General features: G+C 44.2%; 1 protein-coding gene across 1 annotated transcript in view; it reads right to left on the bottom strand.

Moving 5' to 3' along the window:
- Window positions 1-1,259: 1,259 nt before the first annotated feature.
- Window positions 1,260-17,877, bottom strand: part of BST1 (bone marrow stromal cell antigen 1) — a 105,518-nt gene continuing 88,900 nt past the window's right edge. Inside the window, exons 9-15 of the mRNA XM_025211453.1 lie at window positions 15,651-15,780; window positions 14,868-15,003; window positions 13,838-13,920; window positions 9,633-9,709; window positions 6,365-6,457; window positions 3,532-3,618; window positions 1,260-1,426 (exon numbers count right to left, since the gene is read on the bottom strand). Of these exons, the coding sequence (XP_025067238.1) occupies window positions 1,351-1,426; window positions 3,532-3,618; window positions 6,365-6,457; window positions 9,633-9,709; window positions 13,838-13,920; window positions 14,868-15,003; window positions 15,651-15,780 (682 nt within the window). The 3' untranslated portion in view covers window positions 1,260-1,350. The remainder of the gene's footprint in view (window positions 1,427-3,531; window positions 3,619-6,364; window positions 6,458-9,632; window positions 9,710-13,837; window positions 13,921-14,867; window positions 15,004-15,650; window positions 15,781-17,877) is intronic.

The raw sequence follows: 17,877 nt of genomic DNA, 5'->3' as shown, positions 1-17,877 counted from the left end.
CTAGGGAAAGACTTTACACATAAACTGGTTTAAGTGATCAGAAACTGGTTTAAACCTGTAACAGAACAGATGTTCAGTGCACATAAACCAGTTTGAAAATGGCTGAAACCAGTTTGAGATAAACCTGGCTGAATGTAGTATCAGACTTAACTGATTTGGCTCAAACTGGTTTATGCAACATCTGTCCCAGACCCCTTGCTGGTTTAAATTAGATCAGAGTCCTTCAGCATCCCAGCATGCTCTCTGGGCTGGACAAGGCTCTCTGCTCCACAGCAGAACTGGCCCCTCCCCTCTGCTCTCTGGCCAGAGCTTGGCACAGACTTGCAGGCACAGCAGGGTCTGCTGGCTTCCCTGTACCCCCCTCTCCCCACTCACTGCTTAAGTAGAGATCCCTTCCTCCTCTTTGCCACAGCACAGACTGTAGCTAGAATGTGGTATGCTAGCTAATGCCAAGAGGTGTCTGTGTGTGTGTCTCTCTCCAATTTCACTGGGATAGGAAGACAGAACAGTGACTGCTTAGGGCTTTTGGAGCTAATCAGCAGGTCAGCTGGTAAGCTGTTTAAGAAGTTTGAAGTAATGTGGAGAGAGGCTATTTTTTTGCTAATTGGGTGATAAATTCTATTATCAACCCCCTAGCTGGCTTGCTTGCCTGTCAGTTTGCTGCAGATGGTATGATGAAGCAGGGAAGAAGATTGAAAAGCTCCATATCATCAACAGATACATGCACTGCACCGCCTGCCCCCACCGCCTCACAGTGCTAGCCCAGGCTCGAGGGCTGGCAACACTCCCGTCCCTTGAGCAGCCAGCTGGGAAAAGCGTGGGATGGTGCAGGCAGACCTCCCTAATGAGAGAGTCCTGCCGGGGCCTGGCCATGCCCTTCTCAGCTCAGCTCCCTGCAGAAGGGAAGGGAGGGCTGCTCTAGTGCCCTCTGGTGTTTAGTCTGAGCCACTGCAGGCATGTGCCTGAATTTCCTCAGTCCAGAGAGAATATCTGACCAGTTTCAAACCAGTTCAGCCTAGTCAGGTTAGACTAAGCTGCAAAGATTGAATCAAGGGCTCAGGCTTTTTGAATATCTGTCCCTAGCCTTGACCTTTATGAGATAGGATGTTTGGCCTTTAGGCTGAAGAGGTTGGAAGCCATGTAACAGGAAGCTGTGCAGTGTTCAGTAACTACACCTAAAACAGTGTTTCCATTCATTCATCTGTTTGTGCCACAGCAAGAATTTCTGCTTCTGCTACAGTGTATGTACATACAAGTGTTCTATTTATTACTCTACAAATTATCCACATATTCTTTTTGAGTGTTATTATACACAGTTGATGAATGACTTAGTGTAGAGTACTGTGCATTTCACTGTACACCACAGAAGCAAAGTCTGCAGTCTTCGTGGCCCGGCTCACTCGCACACTGAAAAAGCCAAACTGGCCTGTGATAAGACAAAAAAACAAAACAAAACATTTAGTAGCTGTTCGAGGTACACAATATCATAACTCTGGTGATCATTAAAAGTAATTATCAAATGCCACGTGGAAGTCAAAGTGCATATTGCATAGGCCTGAGACCATGAAATCTCTTTTTAAAAGGTGATGTAGATTATTGCAGAGAGAGAACTTGGCTGGTTACTTTTTACACAGTCTAAAATCATCATTGCTTTAAAATTAACATGTTAGTAAATTTCAAATGGACTCTGGGGGATTGAAATTTAGCCACTGAACTAATTCTTTATTTCTAGATGACAGTGTTGACTCTCTAGGAAAGATAAGAAGCCTGAATGCTGTGGCAGCTATAGGGTCTGACAAGTCAGATGCTCAGCTGTTGTAAATTGGCATTGCTCCATCTACACTGATTTAAGTGAAGCTATGTCACTTGCCAGCAGGTGAAGGTTTTGCCTGGAGAGTATTACTGAATATTTTAAATGATGAGTCTTTCTCCCATTGTGCCTAAAAGAGTATTATTAATCATCCGGGGTGGGGGGGGCAGGGGAAGTACTTGATTACTAGTTGAGCTCTGATGGAAGGACCAATTCTTTATTGCTCCGTGCCACAAAAAATCATTTGTGACACACTGGTGAGTGCATGTGATGGGTCCTATTTGGTGAGGACCCAGAAGGAGCTGACTTATTATGTCCCTCAACTACAAAGTGCTGGTTCTTTAACTGAAGCAGGAACAATTCATTTCTTCAGCATTGAAAATTCCTGATTCAGTTCTTGATGTATTGGCTAGAGTTACATTTACAGGAAGACCAAGTGGGTATAAAACATCCTAATCTGGTAGCATTTGACTCTGTTCTCATGTTAATGATGCCACACAGTGCAGAGCACTTTTAAATAACATCTAACCATGCACAGAACAAAAAGTTTAAACCTTTGCTGCCAGAAAGTGCATTTGTCCACTTGTTCTCCCTTGCAAGCCCATGTCTTCATTTTGTTAAAGGTGGCTAACAGTTCTCATAAAACTCACAGTAGTTTAACAAGATGTTTGTTTACTTCAGAAATAGTATCAAGGTCCCAGTCTGTCACCAAGAAAAGCTTTTCTCAATAGATAAGATATAATTATTGTGTTTATTAGTTAAACTCAAGGGAAGAACAATGTGAATAAAGAATTTTTTCTCCTCCATCTGGACGTCTTTGTATATTCCTAATCCCTTGGCATTGCTGCTTGGCCTCTTGTGGGCTAAGATCAAGTTTAGAGATACTCAGTCTACTCCTGTCATCATCTTTAGTTTCTGAGGACGGGCACAAGATTTCTTCGGCATTCTTCATTTTGGGGACTAGAAGCAGTACCCCATATGTGCTACACTGAGGAAGAAAATGGAGGATCCAAAACCACCCCAGCCCCGGTACAGGCGCACATACTGCAAACATGCTGTCATGATTGCAGGTTGAGGTTTCTTTCACAGTCTTCTACCTACTCTCCTAAAATATCATCATGGTCCCTAATATAGTATCCTGTAAACAGTAGCCACATCTACACAAGTCATTTAGTAGTTGCATAAGCACTAAACCAGCATTACTGCACAGTACCATCACCCCACTTTTTTTTCCAACATTGCTGTGTAGTAGCAATGAGCTCATTACTACTGTGCAGTACAGCTGCCATGTGGTTAGTGTGTGGCAATGCTACTGCATGGTAGCAATGAACTACTGCACAGTAGCATCTTGTGTAGACACACCCATCATGTAGTAATCCCCTGATCCAGTTTTTATTTCTTTGGTATCATGGTTCTCAGCTCAGCCTGGGATGGTGCTGGTGGACCCCTACCTGCCGCCAGGTCAGCCTTTTGCTAAGTGGGAGAAAAGAGAAACATATTGGGACCTCCTAGTTTCCCTTGGTATGAAAAGCAATGAGTGTTATGATACAAAACCCTATGCCTCGGGTGTCATGTTTGCAACAGCAACTTATACTTTAGGATAATAAAACGTGATGTGTTTTCTTCCCAAAATAATCCAATATGGTGGAGAGGGGTTGGGGAGGCAGAAACAGTCTCATTTTAAACAAGTGTACACTGTTTAACGCAAAGCAAATTATTACCTATAATTGTCTTCACAGGAGACAATGAAGTTTCGTTCTTCTAGGATGCTTTTTAACCTTGTTATGGAGTAACCTGTACAAGAGTCCCTGGAAAGAAAAATAGCTTGTTACTTGTGTGGAATATTGCAGCCTGGGAAAACCAAGGAAGAAGCAAAGGCAGTTGTTGGCGCTGGATGCCTCATTGATTGAAATATCTTGCCTTCCGCAAGGTCAGTCCTGCTCTTCCCAGAGCTCTCTAGTGATGTAGGACTGAAGATCATAAAGTGATGGAGCAGCAGGTGAAATACAAAAATGTAGGTTGGACAGTGCACTTAGGTGGTAAGAAATGCGCACTGTAACTGAACGCACTTGTTCTCGTGGTCCTGCCTGTGAGACTAGTCAGGGAAGTGGCTTGACACTGAGGCAAACACAGGGCTGTGCCACAAAATACAGGGTAACTGCAAAGTGGATAAACAGCTCCCTGTTCACAAGACTGAACCAGAGTTGCTGGTGACGTGATGTGTAGTGTGAATCTGGAGATGAAGTGAATATTCATGGAGCTGATGCTCCAGAAATAATGAATGAGGATTCAAGGAATGGACCTCTGGCATTAGTGAAAAGTATAGAGAAGAGGCTGTCAGAGCACAAGGTAGGAGCTACTGTATGGGCACTTTTACATGTGCTCCAGGGGTGGGCGCTTTAATTAGAGCAGCTCCAGGATTTGCTCTAATTAAAGCACCTCAGCATCTTGTGTATCAGCATCCCCATACTTCAAAATGTAGTGGGGGCACTTGAACTCATTCAACAAGCTTTAATACAAGTGCCCTCGCTGCCATTTTGAAGCAACAGGATGCTGATACGCTGTAATTACAGCATAAAAAAAGCTGTGCTGTAATTACAGCGAGTTGGAGCAGCCTCACAGCATATCTACACTCACCTTATAGCTGCTGAGGGGGGCAAAACAAGCTAGTGGAACTTAAGTAAATGTAAAGAGGGAACAACACCATGGGGGCCATTTGTGGAGGCCCTGGGTTGTGTGCAACAGCTGCACAGTGAGGAGCGAAGACTAGCAGCAAGGACTTGGTAGTGCAGAAATGTGTCCTGGTGATTTCTGAACCCCACTATTCTGGACAATGAGCCTATTCCCTTCTTGTGGTTTGGTCACAGAAATTTGGAAGCTTGGGGCCATCTTTGAGCATAACATTTATCTTGGTTTGGGGCTGAGCCTTTGTGTGCAGATAAATCCAGTTGTTAGAACACTTTCTGCCAACTGATGTGCAGATACTCAAATGCATGTAAGCAATAAGCAGAGCCTCTCAACTAGCAGAAATGCCCCTGGATCCAATTCTAATATAATGACTAGTAAAACTCAGGAGTGATTCCAATGAAGTATGTGGTGTTACTCAGAGATCCAGAACACGGACTATCCCCCTTGCCTAAAGACTTCCTATACCAGGCAAAGTACACAATTTTTGCCATCTTTGGCTGCAAATGCAAGGCAAAATTATTATACTTGTCTTCTCTAGCATAACATATAACAATCTGTTTGTATGATAAATAAATTCCAAATTAAAACACTTCACTGACCACACCACATCTTTTGGGGAGAGGATATGAGAGCACACAGATGGTGTAGTCATGCACTACAGGAAAGTGCTCAGATACTGTCATGATGAGCCTACAAGAGAAATCCTCCAGTGGTTTAAAACCACTTTCTGTATTAAAATAATTCAAATAATAACTACTTCTGAACACTGTTATTTTAAAATAGACTTTGGAAAAAATGGCTTTGTTGTTGTTCACATAGTCTTGATGCAGATTATACATAAACAAAACTATATGCATATATTTATCTATAATTCTATGCACCTAGGTCTATCAATGTAGTTTTAATCTCCTAGATAACATTTAGAGAATTACATAAACTTGATATAGTTTATATAGTGTCATTGCATGGTTATGCCAAAATCTTAAAGAAAGTCTCTTGATATGGATGCTATTCTAACATGGGCTGAGAGAACCAGTGCTCTAATTAGTGTTTAAACTTTGATTAGCGGGGGTTGCTAATTGAGCTGGGCCCAATGGTGTCAACCAGGCTAGGGACTTTCAGGCAATGGCTATCAGGTACATGAGTTTCAGAGAGAAGAAAGATGAAAACTCCCTTTCTTTTCAGAAGTAAATCTTTCCTGGAGTGATACACATTGTTTAATTGTGACCCTTCCCAAGAACCACCAAGAACTCGTTTGGACTTGTTCTCAGAATTTCAGAAGACAATGGCATTTCTAATTTCTAGCCTTATTTGCCTTGTGACACATCTTCTATATACGTTTGACTCTGACACTCACTTTGGCAACAGACTTCAGGTGCATCCCCACTGTGTTCTGTAATCCCCGGAAGAAAGTTTGGTAAGAGACTTACTCTTTCATAAACATTTTTTTTCTGTAACACTGCTGAGTTATCATTAAGTCAATGAGGATTGTCTAAACCATTTCCCAATCATTGAATAGATCACTTAAAAATGAGTGAATTGAGAATGGTATCAAATGAGTAATTAGTAATCAGTCACCCCTGGCCAACACCTAAGCAATGTGGTGGCTCTACATTTACTGCCTCACAGGGGTGTGCAAATTTGCTTAGCTCCTATATAAAAACATGGTTTTCAACTCTGCCAGCTGTGTGACTAGTTTTCTGCACAGCTGACAAGGATATGTAGGTTTTCAGTGGAGTTTCACAGCTATAAAGGAGAAAGAATTAGAAGACAAGGGGGTTGACAAGTAGTTCAACAGATAGCAGAAAAAAACCAATTTCACGCTGTGCTGAACTGGCTCAGCAGAAGTGGCTGTAATGATATTACCTTTTAGGACCTCCAATGTTGTGCATAAGCCAGATCTGTATCGTAGAAACTTTATTTGGGTCTAGGTTGAAGATCTCAACACTTCCAAATATGCTGAAAAAATGGAAGCAGGGAAAAGCTAATCACCTTTTAAGTATCCAGACAAGATATACCAAGCTTGTTCTTCAGGTACTATTGTATGTTATCATACAAATTGCCTTTACTCCCAGGGGAAAGAACACAGAATTTTTCCATGGGATTTTCACAGAATACTAACTTGTGGAAAATGACTTTTTTTCCTTATTTTCATTCATTCAAGGGAGTCTTAGAGAATGAAAGACATTAAGATTTATTGATCTCTAATGATTTTTTTCTTCACTGGTGCAATCCAGGCCTAAAATGATTTTGCTGGTTTTGCAGAACAACAGGCTGGCTCTCCAGCTCTGTTATCAGAGACTGTGCTCCTGTCAGTTGTGAGGGAAACATAGGATCAAAACCAAGTCTTCTCAATGGGTAGTGATCCGTGTTGGCTATGGGTACATCCAGACATTCTCCACTGTGTACTTTAAGCCATGTCATTGTGGATTGGAAGTGGCTTGTGCACACATTTGCCAGTGCCGGGAGCTGTGCCAGGAACCAAAACTAAGTCAGTCAGGGTGGGGAGAGGGGCAGACAGGACTGGGGCAACTAGCCACATTCCTGTGTCTGTGGGGAGGTTTGGCAGTATTGGAGGGGGTTGATAGGTATTGGTGAGTCTGTGGGGGAGGGTCGTCCATCCAGGAAGCGGGGGAAGCTAAAAACAGCCCAGTCAGGGTAGGGAGTAGGAAGAGCACAGTCTATGGCTGGGGCAAGTGGCTGGGTTTTCCAAGCCCCAGGGCTGTTCTTCAAACATGTGCAGACAGTCAGTAGATCAGGCTAACCCATCAATCTAATTTATCTCACCTCCTCAGGTGATCTAACTTAGATCAGGCTAACTAGTTTTTGCCCAGTCTAACCTCCCCGAATCTCTGTATAGATTGGCACTTAAATCAACTTAAGTGTATATTTGCATATAGTTTACGTGAGTGTAAAACACTAGAGGAGTCTGTTCTGAACTATTCCTCTACAGGTTTCCCTCGTTTTATGCAGGTTCTGTATGTCGAATTCACTCTTATGCAATGATCCTTTTATACCAAAAAGTTGTTATATTTGAGGTGGGTGAATTTGCTTTTATACAACTGATGTGGTAGAAGCCTGCAGTCAGCTGCTTTGTACGGTGCATTGTAGGAATGACGCGCATCAACATATAGTCTCTCGTGTGGATCTGCGCTCCTCGCTTGTTGTCGGCAATGTGTTTCTATAGTTGCCATCCCCATTATGGTAACATCCATCACCACCCTGTGCTTGTGTGTACTGTCTGCTGTTGGTGAGTACCAAAATTATCTTGTAAAAGTGATAGAAATGAGACTGGGGGTCAATACAGTCAAGGTCTTGGAACGTATCCCTCCCTATTTGTTACATTGTAAAATGGGTTCCCTTTACGTGAATTAAAGTTATGCACTGTTTTCCAGGAATGCATGTACAGCATAAAGCGAAAGAAACCTGGAAAGCCCTTTGGATCAAGTGCATCACAAAATGCTTTCAGAATACAATGGATCAGAGCCTCACTGGGTTTAAATTAGTGCAACTACAGAGCGGGCAATGGACGTGCATTGATTTACAAAAACCGAAGAGCCAGCCTTAATTAGAATAAGGTCCCAGTCTCACATTGGGATTGCCAGTTCAGAGTCCCTGTGTAAGGGATTAGATGGACAGCTACATGGAAAGCGATCTGCTAAGTCAGGGGCGGGCAATTATTTCGGGCGGAGGGCCACTTGATGAGTTTTGGCTAGCTGTTGAGGGCTGCATTGGTAGCCCCACCCCTCCAGTTGCCCTACCCCCTGGTTGCCATCTTGGGACCAGAAGCCCCACCCCACCCCCTGACCTTTGCTGCCAGAAGTCCCTCCCCTTGCACAACTTACCAGGTAGCAAGGGGTTGTGACCCCTCTAACATCCTGCCCCAGCAGTGGGGTTTAAGGGGCATCAGACCTCCCCCAGAACTTTCCCCCTACCTGTGCCAGCTGGTCCCAAAAGGAGGAGGCTCCACCACCGCTTCTGCTGGCCAGTGCTGACCCAGTCAAGCTCGCTCCGTCCCCAGCAGCACCTGGGAAGCTGGCTTCAGCCGCATGCTGCTCTGGATGGGACGGACCCGGCCAGGTCTGCACTGGCCAGGAAAAGCAGCATGCATCTGAAGTCGGCTTCCCGTGTGCTGCTGGGGACAGGAGGAGCCCGGCCAGGTCTGCACCGGCCAGGAAAAGCGGCATGCAGCTGAAGTCAGCTCCTCATGTGCTGCTGGGGAAGGGGGGAGCCTGGCTGGGTCTGCACTGGCCAGCAGAAGCAGCAGCGGAGCCGTGTGCCGCTCGGGATGGGATGAGCCTGGCCGGAACAGCAGGGGCTCAGCTGCACGTTGCCCCTGCCTGCGCCGGTCAGTCCCGAGTGGCACATGGCGCCGCCACCCCTTCTGCTGGCCAGTGCTGACCCGGCTGGGCTCCTCCTGTCCCCAGCAGCATGGGGGAAGCCGGCTTCAGCTGCACGCTGCTCCGGATGCGATAGGTCTGACCAGGTCTGCACTGGGCAGCAAAAGCGGTGGCAGAGCCGCATGCCGCTCGGAACTGACCAGCGCAGGTAGGGGGAAAATGCAGCTGAACCCCTGCCGCTCCAGCTGGGCTCATCCTTTCCTCAGCGGCACACGGCTCCGCCGCCACCTCTCCTCTCTGGTGCTGACTGTGCCGGAGCTGCGGCCCAGCTGCTGCTGCTTCCCCTCCCCGGTGCCAGCCCAGCCTGACCCTGCATGACCCGAGTGGCACGGCACAGGGAAAGCCTGCCCAGCAGCCGCTTTCCCAGGCTTACCTGGAGGGCAGGGCCTTTTCCAGTCTCGTATAGCAAAGCAGAACCTGGCCCAGACACTGTTTCCCCTCACTGGTGACACAGGTTCTGGCCCAGCCCCTCCGCCCCTCTCCAGCTACAAACGTGGCCTGAGCCAGGGCAGGGCGAGACCAGCTGGGTCAGACTAAGGTCAGGGTTGGTTGCCTCGTAACCAGAACCCAAGGAAATGGCCTGAGGTGCTGCAGCTGGTGCCATTGGAGGCTTTTAGAGAGGCAGCCACCATTATGTGGGTTTTGAAGGGGCTCCATGGGCCAGAGGAAAGTGCTTGGCAGGCCAGATCCAGCCCATGGGCCGTATTTTGCCCACCCCTGTGTTAAGTAGATACCTGCTGCTTCTGAATGCTCCAGCATCTATTGATCCATTGAGCATCACTTGAACCACACCACACGCTTCTTCTGCAAACTGAACAAAGCAAATAGACATTTTACATCAGACCAGTGAAACAAAGGGTCAAGTCCTCAGCTCGTGTAAATTTGCATCTCTCCTTTGACTTCAGTGGAAGTGCATCAATTTATGCAGCTAAGGATCTGCCCTGCTATTTTAATAGAAGATGATAGTGAAAAGAAAAGGTTGTATATGCTGGTGCAAAATTGCCCTTACGCTTCATTAAATGGCTAGAAATGAATTGTTGCTTACATGCTAATCCTGGGGTGGCAGAGAGTGGGCATAATGATGTCTGTACCATACTTGTTCTGTGTATAGTCTAAGGGTCACAGGGTACAATGACCCTGACTTTCAGCTGCCATCAGTGCCATGGAGTTATTGGCAGCCTGTGAAAGACAGAGCAGTCCTTACACTAATTTTACTTAACCTGGGACAATAACCCAAAGAAGAGCAGCTGCAGGCTTGATATGCAATGTGCCTTAGAGCAGCCTCTCCTTTCTGAGCTGTGCTGTGTGCTTGTCTTCAGCAGCTCAAGCTCTGGGGTCTTCAGCTTTCCTTTGATAAAACATTACACCACGTAGTGTTTGACTTTTAAGTGACTAAAGCATTAATGTACCTCTATTCTCTAAAGTATTCTAAGATGGCTACAGTTATTGAGTACCCATATTTATTTATGCTTTTGGAGGATAAGGTGATTTTTCAGTATTAATGGCTGTGTATGTCCATACTTGTATGTGTTCTTATATATAAATTTTAAGGTAAAATTAACCTCTTGAAAGCAATGAAGTTACAACAGGAGTTAATTAAGCACAACTCTTTCCTGTTATGACTGAGTTGTTTTGCAGGGTATTAACTTTGTTTGAACCTCAGCACTTGTGTTTGAACTAGCCTGTGCCTCTGCCACTGAAAGCTAGTGGGATTAAAGAAAAAAAATAAGAGGGCAGCAAGCTATTCAAACAGAAGGTCCTGGAAAGTAAATTACTTCAAGTGCTAATGAGAGGCAAAGGGAGCATGACCACTTGTTTCCATTTGGGAATGCCCTTTTCCAGCCCTGGATGTAACTGTAAATCTATGAGCCACCTGAGAGATCAGGATGTCCTGCTGGATATGGGACTGAATCTACACTTCCTACTGTACACAACAAACCAGGGCCTCACCTGAGATGAGCTGCATTGTAGCAAAGAGTAGCCAAGCCTCTGGCAGCTCTTGGAGGACTCCCCTGTGAAAATCAGTTCTTACATGGGGGAGTCACTACTGCAATGCTTAAGTTATCCCTTGCTCCTTCTACAGTCAGTCAGATATCCCTGCAGTCCAGAGCTAAAATGGGCTCCTGAGTCTGTAAGCAGTTGTTGCAAAACACAGCAGCCAACAGACAATGCTAAATTACACTGGGGATGGGCCCAATGTGATGCAAAGGAACCTTGAGAGCTGAGTGGCACAGAAGTGCTTTGAAGCCCTTTCTAGGATGCCCCATTGCTACTGTGTGTTCCTCAGCCATAGTTCAAGCTAATATACCTGTCTCTGGCAGAAGCTGGAAGGGAGACCATCATCAATCGGGTTCATGAACTGATCCAAGAACAAGCTACAGATCCTGCACATTTTAGAAGATTGGCAAGCTGCACTATACACACCCAGAACAATCTCTGAAAATCGTATTTTTTTTGTTTCAGGCTATTCACATAAGAGAGTGATGGCAATAGCACTATTCAGACTAAGGAAGAATGTTCTCTTAATGCTTGGTTTAGACTAAGAGAAAACAAAGTGTTTAATTCAACTAAAATAACAGGTAAAAACATTATCCTTTCTTGAGACTGGAGGGACCCTCTCCTATAATCTTTAAGTCCCAAGGAAGCAAGTGGAATCTTCATCTCCTTGGAGCTGGTCACTAATTTTAATTCTGAAGGTATTATTGATCTTTAAGCACCTTTTTACGCTCCAAGTAGATGTAGTTGAATTGAACTATGTCCATCTTCCTCTTCTGCCAAAAACTAGCAAGGGAAGCAGGCATCACAGAAAACTGCTGCTCAACCTAAGTGTGTCAGGGAGTCTTGGTCATTCCCAGGGGCCATAGTTAAACCTACTAGAATGGTACACAGTAGCAAGAGACATCTGTCTAACTTCAACTAAAATCTTTAGCAAAGGTTGTCCCAATCAGGGTCCCTCTTCTGGATCCATTAGTGCATTACTGCGAGTTCTCTTGTCAACTGACATCATCCAGGAGTAAGAGTAAAGTTAGTGAGCTGGGAGTGTTAAAGGAAGATTATCTATGATTTGAAGGTGATGAAAAGTGGCCTTCAATTGCCTTTGATTTAGAAGACTCCTAACAGAATAGATCTAAATGAGTATTCAGAAAAGCCTTGATTCAGCAAGACACTAAAGTAGTTGCCTAACTTTAATTTGAGGTCAGTGGGGTTGCTGCATGCTTAATGTGAGGCAATTCTGCCAGTACCTTGCTGTATCGGTGAATTTTAAAGAAGTGTTTTCTCTTGGGGTTTATGTTAAGAAGGTAGGAGTCTCGTTCTCTCAGCCAGAATCTATAGTGATTTCCAGAATGCTTTGCAGCCCTCACATATTTACTTTAGTAATTTTACCTTGTGGGCTTGATTCTGATAATATTATCCTCATTAATTATAAAAATTGTAATTAGTATTTATAAAGCAACTGCCATACACTTGGTACTGTTGAAGAGCAAATATCCAGATGGTCACTTATAGAGGATCCAATTCAGGTCAGGATAAGAATGGCCAAACAACTGTGACATTAAATACTGTGTATATGTAACCAGTGACCCCCTCCCCTGTTACTGGAAGGAAGACAGCAGAGCAGGACCAAGCCAGCAAAGCAAGTGCAGCTTGTGGGGAACCTACAGTAGATGCGAGTAGTAAATAGGCTGCAGGACCCAGCCTGCAGACTGTGGGTACCAGGATGCTGGGCTGTTGATTAGGGAGTTAGCAACACCTGGGCCCTGTTAACACTGAGCCAGGTCAGAGGGAGGAGGAGGAGAAAGGGGTCAAATAAGCCTAAGCCTGGGGCTAGAGGATCAGGATGGCCCAGATCTTCAGAAGAAGAAGGAGCCTTACAACAATAAGGCATTTTATGTTATGTAACCTATCCACCCCTCACCAGCCTGGAGGACTGGGTTTGGTTGGAGGCTACAGAGGGATATCTTGGGAAGGCCCTCTGTGCTTTGAGCCTAGCAAAGAGCAGAAACAGTGTGGGAGCAGCCCTGCAAGGGTAAGGTGCCCACAGGCTGGGATAAAGTGAGATAAAGACAAGTCCAGTGTACCCAGTAAATGAAATTAGAGTAATACCTATGAGGCATGTGTATGGCTTTGGGGGTGGAGAAGCCCTGAGAACTGAGTTTGGGAGGCAGAGAAACCCTTAAGACTGCTGAAAAGGAAGGTGCTAAATGAACTACTTCAGCCTCTAAAGACAGCTTCTTAAGTGCATCATTATTAACCTCAGAGTCATACAGGCAGATAGGAGGTTAGGAGACCAGAGAGTGCAGCATGTGAGTCTGACTGCTGGGGAGTGTCAGATGCCAGTGTTGGACCCCTAAGCCTGCTACAGCATGAAATACAAGATCTTAGTGCAAACCTTGGGAAATGTCTATTTTCAGACCCATGTGGCACAGTGTCTCATTCTTAATTGTTTAAAATGAGTTGAGGCCTCTAGTCAACCACAGGTCAGGTCCTTGTGATTACTGCAATCTTTCTATGACTTGTGGTACAGCTTTGTACTACTGATAGTTTGGGTGCAGTTTGCATCTGAGCAGTGATAAATTCATGCTATGTTCTAACATTTAATTTTTAACTATTTTTCTTTGCTACATTTCTTTTCTTATAATAAATGTATTGACAGATCTATGTAGAAAGACTTCAAGTCACACTGAAGAGATGCAAAGATTCATGGATTTGATTGCAGGATCAAAGCCTTAGTTCCCCATTCAATAGAACAAAGACACCAGACAGAACCAAGTGATAAATAAATACTTTAGCCACAGGTCTGCCCTCTTGAATGAGGCCAAATAAAATCCTGGCCCCACTGCAATCGGTGGGAGTTTTGCCACTGACTGAAGTGGGGCCAGGATTTACCTTCTTTTACCCCCTCCCCCATAGCAGATGAAATTTGCTATATAGGCCTTACCATTTTGGATGCCATTTTCCAGTATACAGTGCTGGGGTTGCTCTCACATTCGGTCCACTTTGGACAAGATTCATAGTTAATGCCTTTAAGCCATAAAACAAAAACAGAAAAAAACATTTTGTCACAAACTATAGTTAGAGAAGTCATCAAACATTTAGGTAATATTGCATCCTATCTTCAGTAAGACTATGCAAATTTAAAGGGCTTCTCTGATTAGAGCTCCATTACAGCCTCAGGACATTATTCGTCAATTGCTACCATAGCAATCCCAGTAAGATACTGACTAAAGTAAAGACATGTGACCCTGTAGTCTGTACCAGTGATATGCCAAGTGCAGTGAGATATCATATTGTCTTGTATGCAACTCACCCTTGAATATAATACATACCCTGTTTTTGAAAGACATCTTGAAAACATCTTGAAAAATAAACGTTCTTACCTTGTGTTATAGGTAAGTAACCATGTAGTAACAGTTGGAGAGCTGAGCCTGCTGCCAGTCCTATGTGCTGGATGATGTCAAAGAACCAACCTTGCACACTGGCCCAATCCAGCATGCTGGGTCTGGGGCTGTGTATTAAGTCCAACTGCAAACTACTCCCATACACTGGCCCAATCCACATGCCCAGAATTATGGCAGTTAATGCTGCCATGCTTCCTTTCCACCAAATTTTCGGACCCATTGAAATGCATATCTCTTGCATATAATACTTACTCTAATTTGCCCCACATTGTTTTGGAAGGGAAAGGTGTGTGTTCTGTGAAGGGAAAATGTGGTATTTTCCCAGCACTGGGAGTTAAAAAACTGCTTAAAAGTAAAGTTGAGAAATAATTTTTTTTTCACAATTCCATAACTCAGGCAAGGCTAAAGGTTCAATACTTTAAAAATAAATTACATTTGGGTTGAAGCCAAGGAGGGGAAGTATCAGTCCTGAGAGGTATGTAATCTGTTATTGAAATATATGAGCAAAGGAAAAATGACAACTATCAATGGTCATATATTTATTGTATGGGAGTGAAAAAGTATCCTTACCTGGACTGGCTGGATCACCACACCATGACACCTGGTCAGCTATGTAACCCAACAAGGTGTCCTCCAGTGTAAGGAAATTGTGGTCAACTTTTGTGTAACGGTGAACCAGTTCATTTGTCTTGCTCCAAAACAGTGACTGTGTGAGAGAGGAGATAATGTGTAATAAATGGCACTGATATTGGAGCTGGTCAGAAAATGAAGACTTTCATTGTGACCATTTTGATGACGATAAACATGTTTTAGTTTTCAGGGTTTTGTGAAAAGCTTGAAAATAAAAGCTGTTTTATTTTTCAGATTTTAGAGTGGTTTGATGAAAATGGCTGCTTTTTTATCACAAACTGTCATATTTTTAACAATGTGGTGTAAATAACTTTAAGGGATATTGTTTGGTTAGTTAATATAACTTCTCCATTACTATCTGCGTTCTGATACCATATGGAACAATAACTTTTAAAAGCTTTTTGCCTCTAACCGTATAGCTACATCTCCCTTATGGAGAGTACTTCTTCTAAAGCTGTAACAGACACCACAATTTTCCCTTTATGGTCCAGACACTGTCAGTAGAAACAATGATGTTCAGCAATGGCTGGCAATAAACAGAATTTTGAGGGATTCTTGGTCCAGAAGAACATATGCATGGGTGGGACATTATAGCAACCCTGAAGTCAGGGTACCTCCAGGTATTTGGAATCACTTGTGATTACCGTGGAAAGAGTCCATTGTAGTAGGAATTATACAGAGAAAGAACACATACAGTCCGTATCCACACACAAGCATTGTTACCTTGTTGCATGGTACAGGATGTCTTGCTAAATCCATTAAAGGCTGATAGTCATCTGTTGTAATATTACATGGGTTCTTGTACATAAATGCATCTTGTAATGTCTCCCATATTTTTAGGCAATCCTTATTTCTATGAAAGATTAAAATAATGGTAATTGGCAATTGACCATTTATAGAAACAGGGAGCCTTCCAAAGTCATGCCTACATTTCTATCACATGCTGCTGAAATATTACCAGAAGAGAAAATAAGAAGTGCAGGAAAGGATTGTGAAAGAATTTCTTTGAAGTACTTAGACCCTCTGATACAGGTTTTTGTCTCAGCTCTGTTAGGCAGCAAAAGAATAAGCCAGATTAAAACAACCCTCAGCCCACTGGGGTTGAAGATGCTGAGCAGTTTCAAGCATTTTTTTCGCCGGATGTTATAGTGTTGCCTAGTACTGTATTATCTGAATAAGCACCACATGAAGGTCTTTAAATGGGATTTGACCTCTTTCTAAAGTTTGGCCCCTGCTCTGGGCACCTTACCCATGAACATATGGCCCTGGCCCTACGCGGAGGGAAAAGTTCTGCCCCCATTATTCCTGTTCAGTTGTGCAATGAGCTGTCTGACCAAAGTCAGTGAAACCACCTGCAAAGTAATGTAGTACTATAGTGTAATAATAATGTTGTAATACTTTTGAGAAGCAAAGAAGACAGATTCTAGCTCATATGTTTTATAGTTGAGGCAGAAGACTAGTTGAATGGGATTGCCCCCCTTTCCCTTTCACAGTGCTGAGCTGGGGGGGCCAGGGGGACCTGACCCAGGCAGGATTCTCTGATTAGGAAGGGGTTAAACCCCCACTCTGGCCTGTACTGTCTCAGGCTTCCCCCACTCGCTGCTCAAGGGGTGGGAATGTTGCCAGACCCCAGCTAGCACTCTGAGGCAAAGTGGGGTATGCAGTGCATGCATCTGTTGATGATACTGAGCTTTTCAATCTCCCTATTCCTGTCTGTAAACCTGATAGGGCTGCAAACCAGCGGGGGTTAGGGGTGGGGGGCTAATAAAACCAGTGTTTATCAGCCCATCAACAAAACGAAAGCTTCTCTCATTAGTTCAAGCTCTTCTTAAACAGCTTTTTCCACGGAAGGAATGGAGGAACATTAACAGCTGGCCTGTTGATTATCTCCAAAAAGCCCTAAGTGGATACTGTTCTGTCTGTCTGTCCCAGTGAAATTGGAGACACACACAGACATGCCTCTCAGCATACCACATGCCTAGGGTCCATGGGGATGGGGTCCATGCTGTGGGAGGTAGGGAGGGGGGGAATCCCTGTTTGAGCAGCGAGGGAAGCCAGGCAGACCCTGCTGTGCCTGCAGTCTCCCCCAGAGCTCTGGCTAGGGAAGAGAGGGGTGGGGCCAGCCCTGCTCTCTGGAGTAGAGAGCACAGCCTAGCCCAGCCCAGCCCAGCCCAGGGCTGCAAAGCATCTGGGATGCCGGGGGGCTCTGGTTATCTTAAACCAGAAAGGGGTCTGGGACGGACATTGCATAAACCAGTTTGACCCAAAATAGCCAAGTCTGATGGCACATTCAACCAGGTTTACCTTAAACCAGTTTCAGCTATTTTGAAACTGGTTTATGTGCACTGAACTTCTGTTCTGTTACAGGTTTAAACCAGTTTCTGATCACTTAAACCAGTTTATGTATAATGTCTGTCCCTAGCCCATAATATCAGGCTGTGGGTCTCCTCATTCCACATAGGTAGCACCTCATATTTTATGAATAAACAAATATGAAAATCTATATAAAGATCTAGGATCTGCTCTCAGCTCTGGATTCCAATGATATAGCTCATGCTTTGTACAGAGGCAAATGAGATCCAAATCAGGCACATGGTCTCCAATGTGTTGTTTTGAATTTTCTTTAATTTAGTATTTTTCTGACTCCAGTCTCCAGTACTGGTCCTTAGCCTGTTACTTGCACTGAGGTAAGTCAGTACCCCTGTGAAGTGAATATAATTACCAGAGTGTGGACTTTGTGCATGCAGGAGCAGAACCAGGTCATCTGGATCTAAATTTGTTGCTTAAGATATTGCTCCATCAGCAAAGTCCTCAGCATTGAAAAGAAAAAAAATTGTCAAAGCTGGCAAAACAGAGAGTTCCTCTGCTCCTGCCAAAGGGTAGTGCATTGCCTTCTGCCAACCTGGGGCCATATTTCAATATGTAAGTTTCTTGAGAAACTCCGATTTTT

This window comes from Alligator sinensis, unplaced genomic scaffold, assembly GCF_000455745.1.
Source record: "Alligator sinensis unplaced genomic scaffold, ASM45574v1 scaffold466_1, whole genome shotgun sequence".
NCBI lineage: Eukaryota > Metazoa > Chordata > Crocodylia > Alligatoridae > Alligator > Alligator sinensis.
The sequence above is the reverse complement of the archived record's forward strand: the minus strand, read 5'-3'. Positions and strand labels throughout refer to the sequence as shown.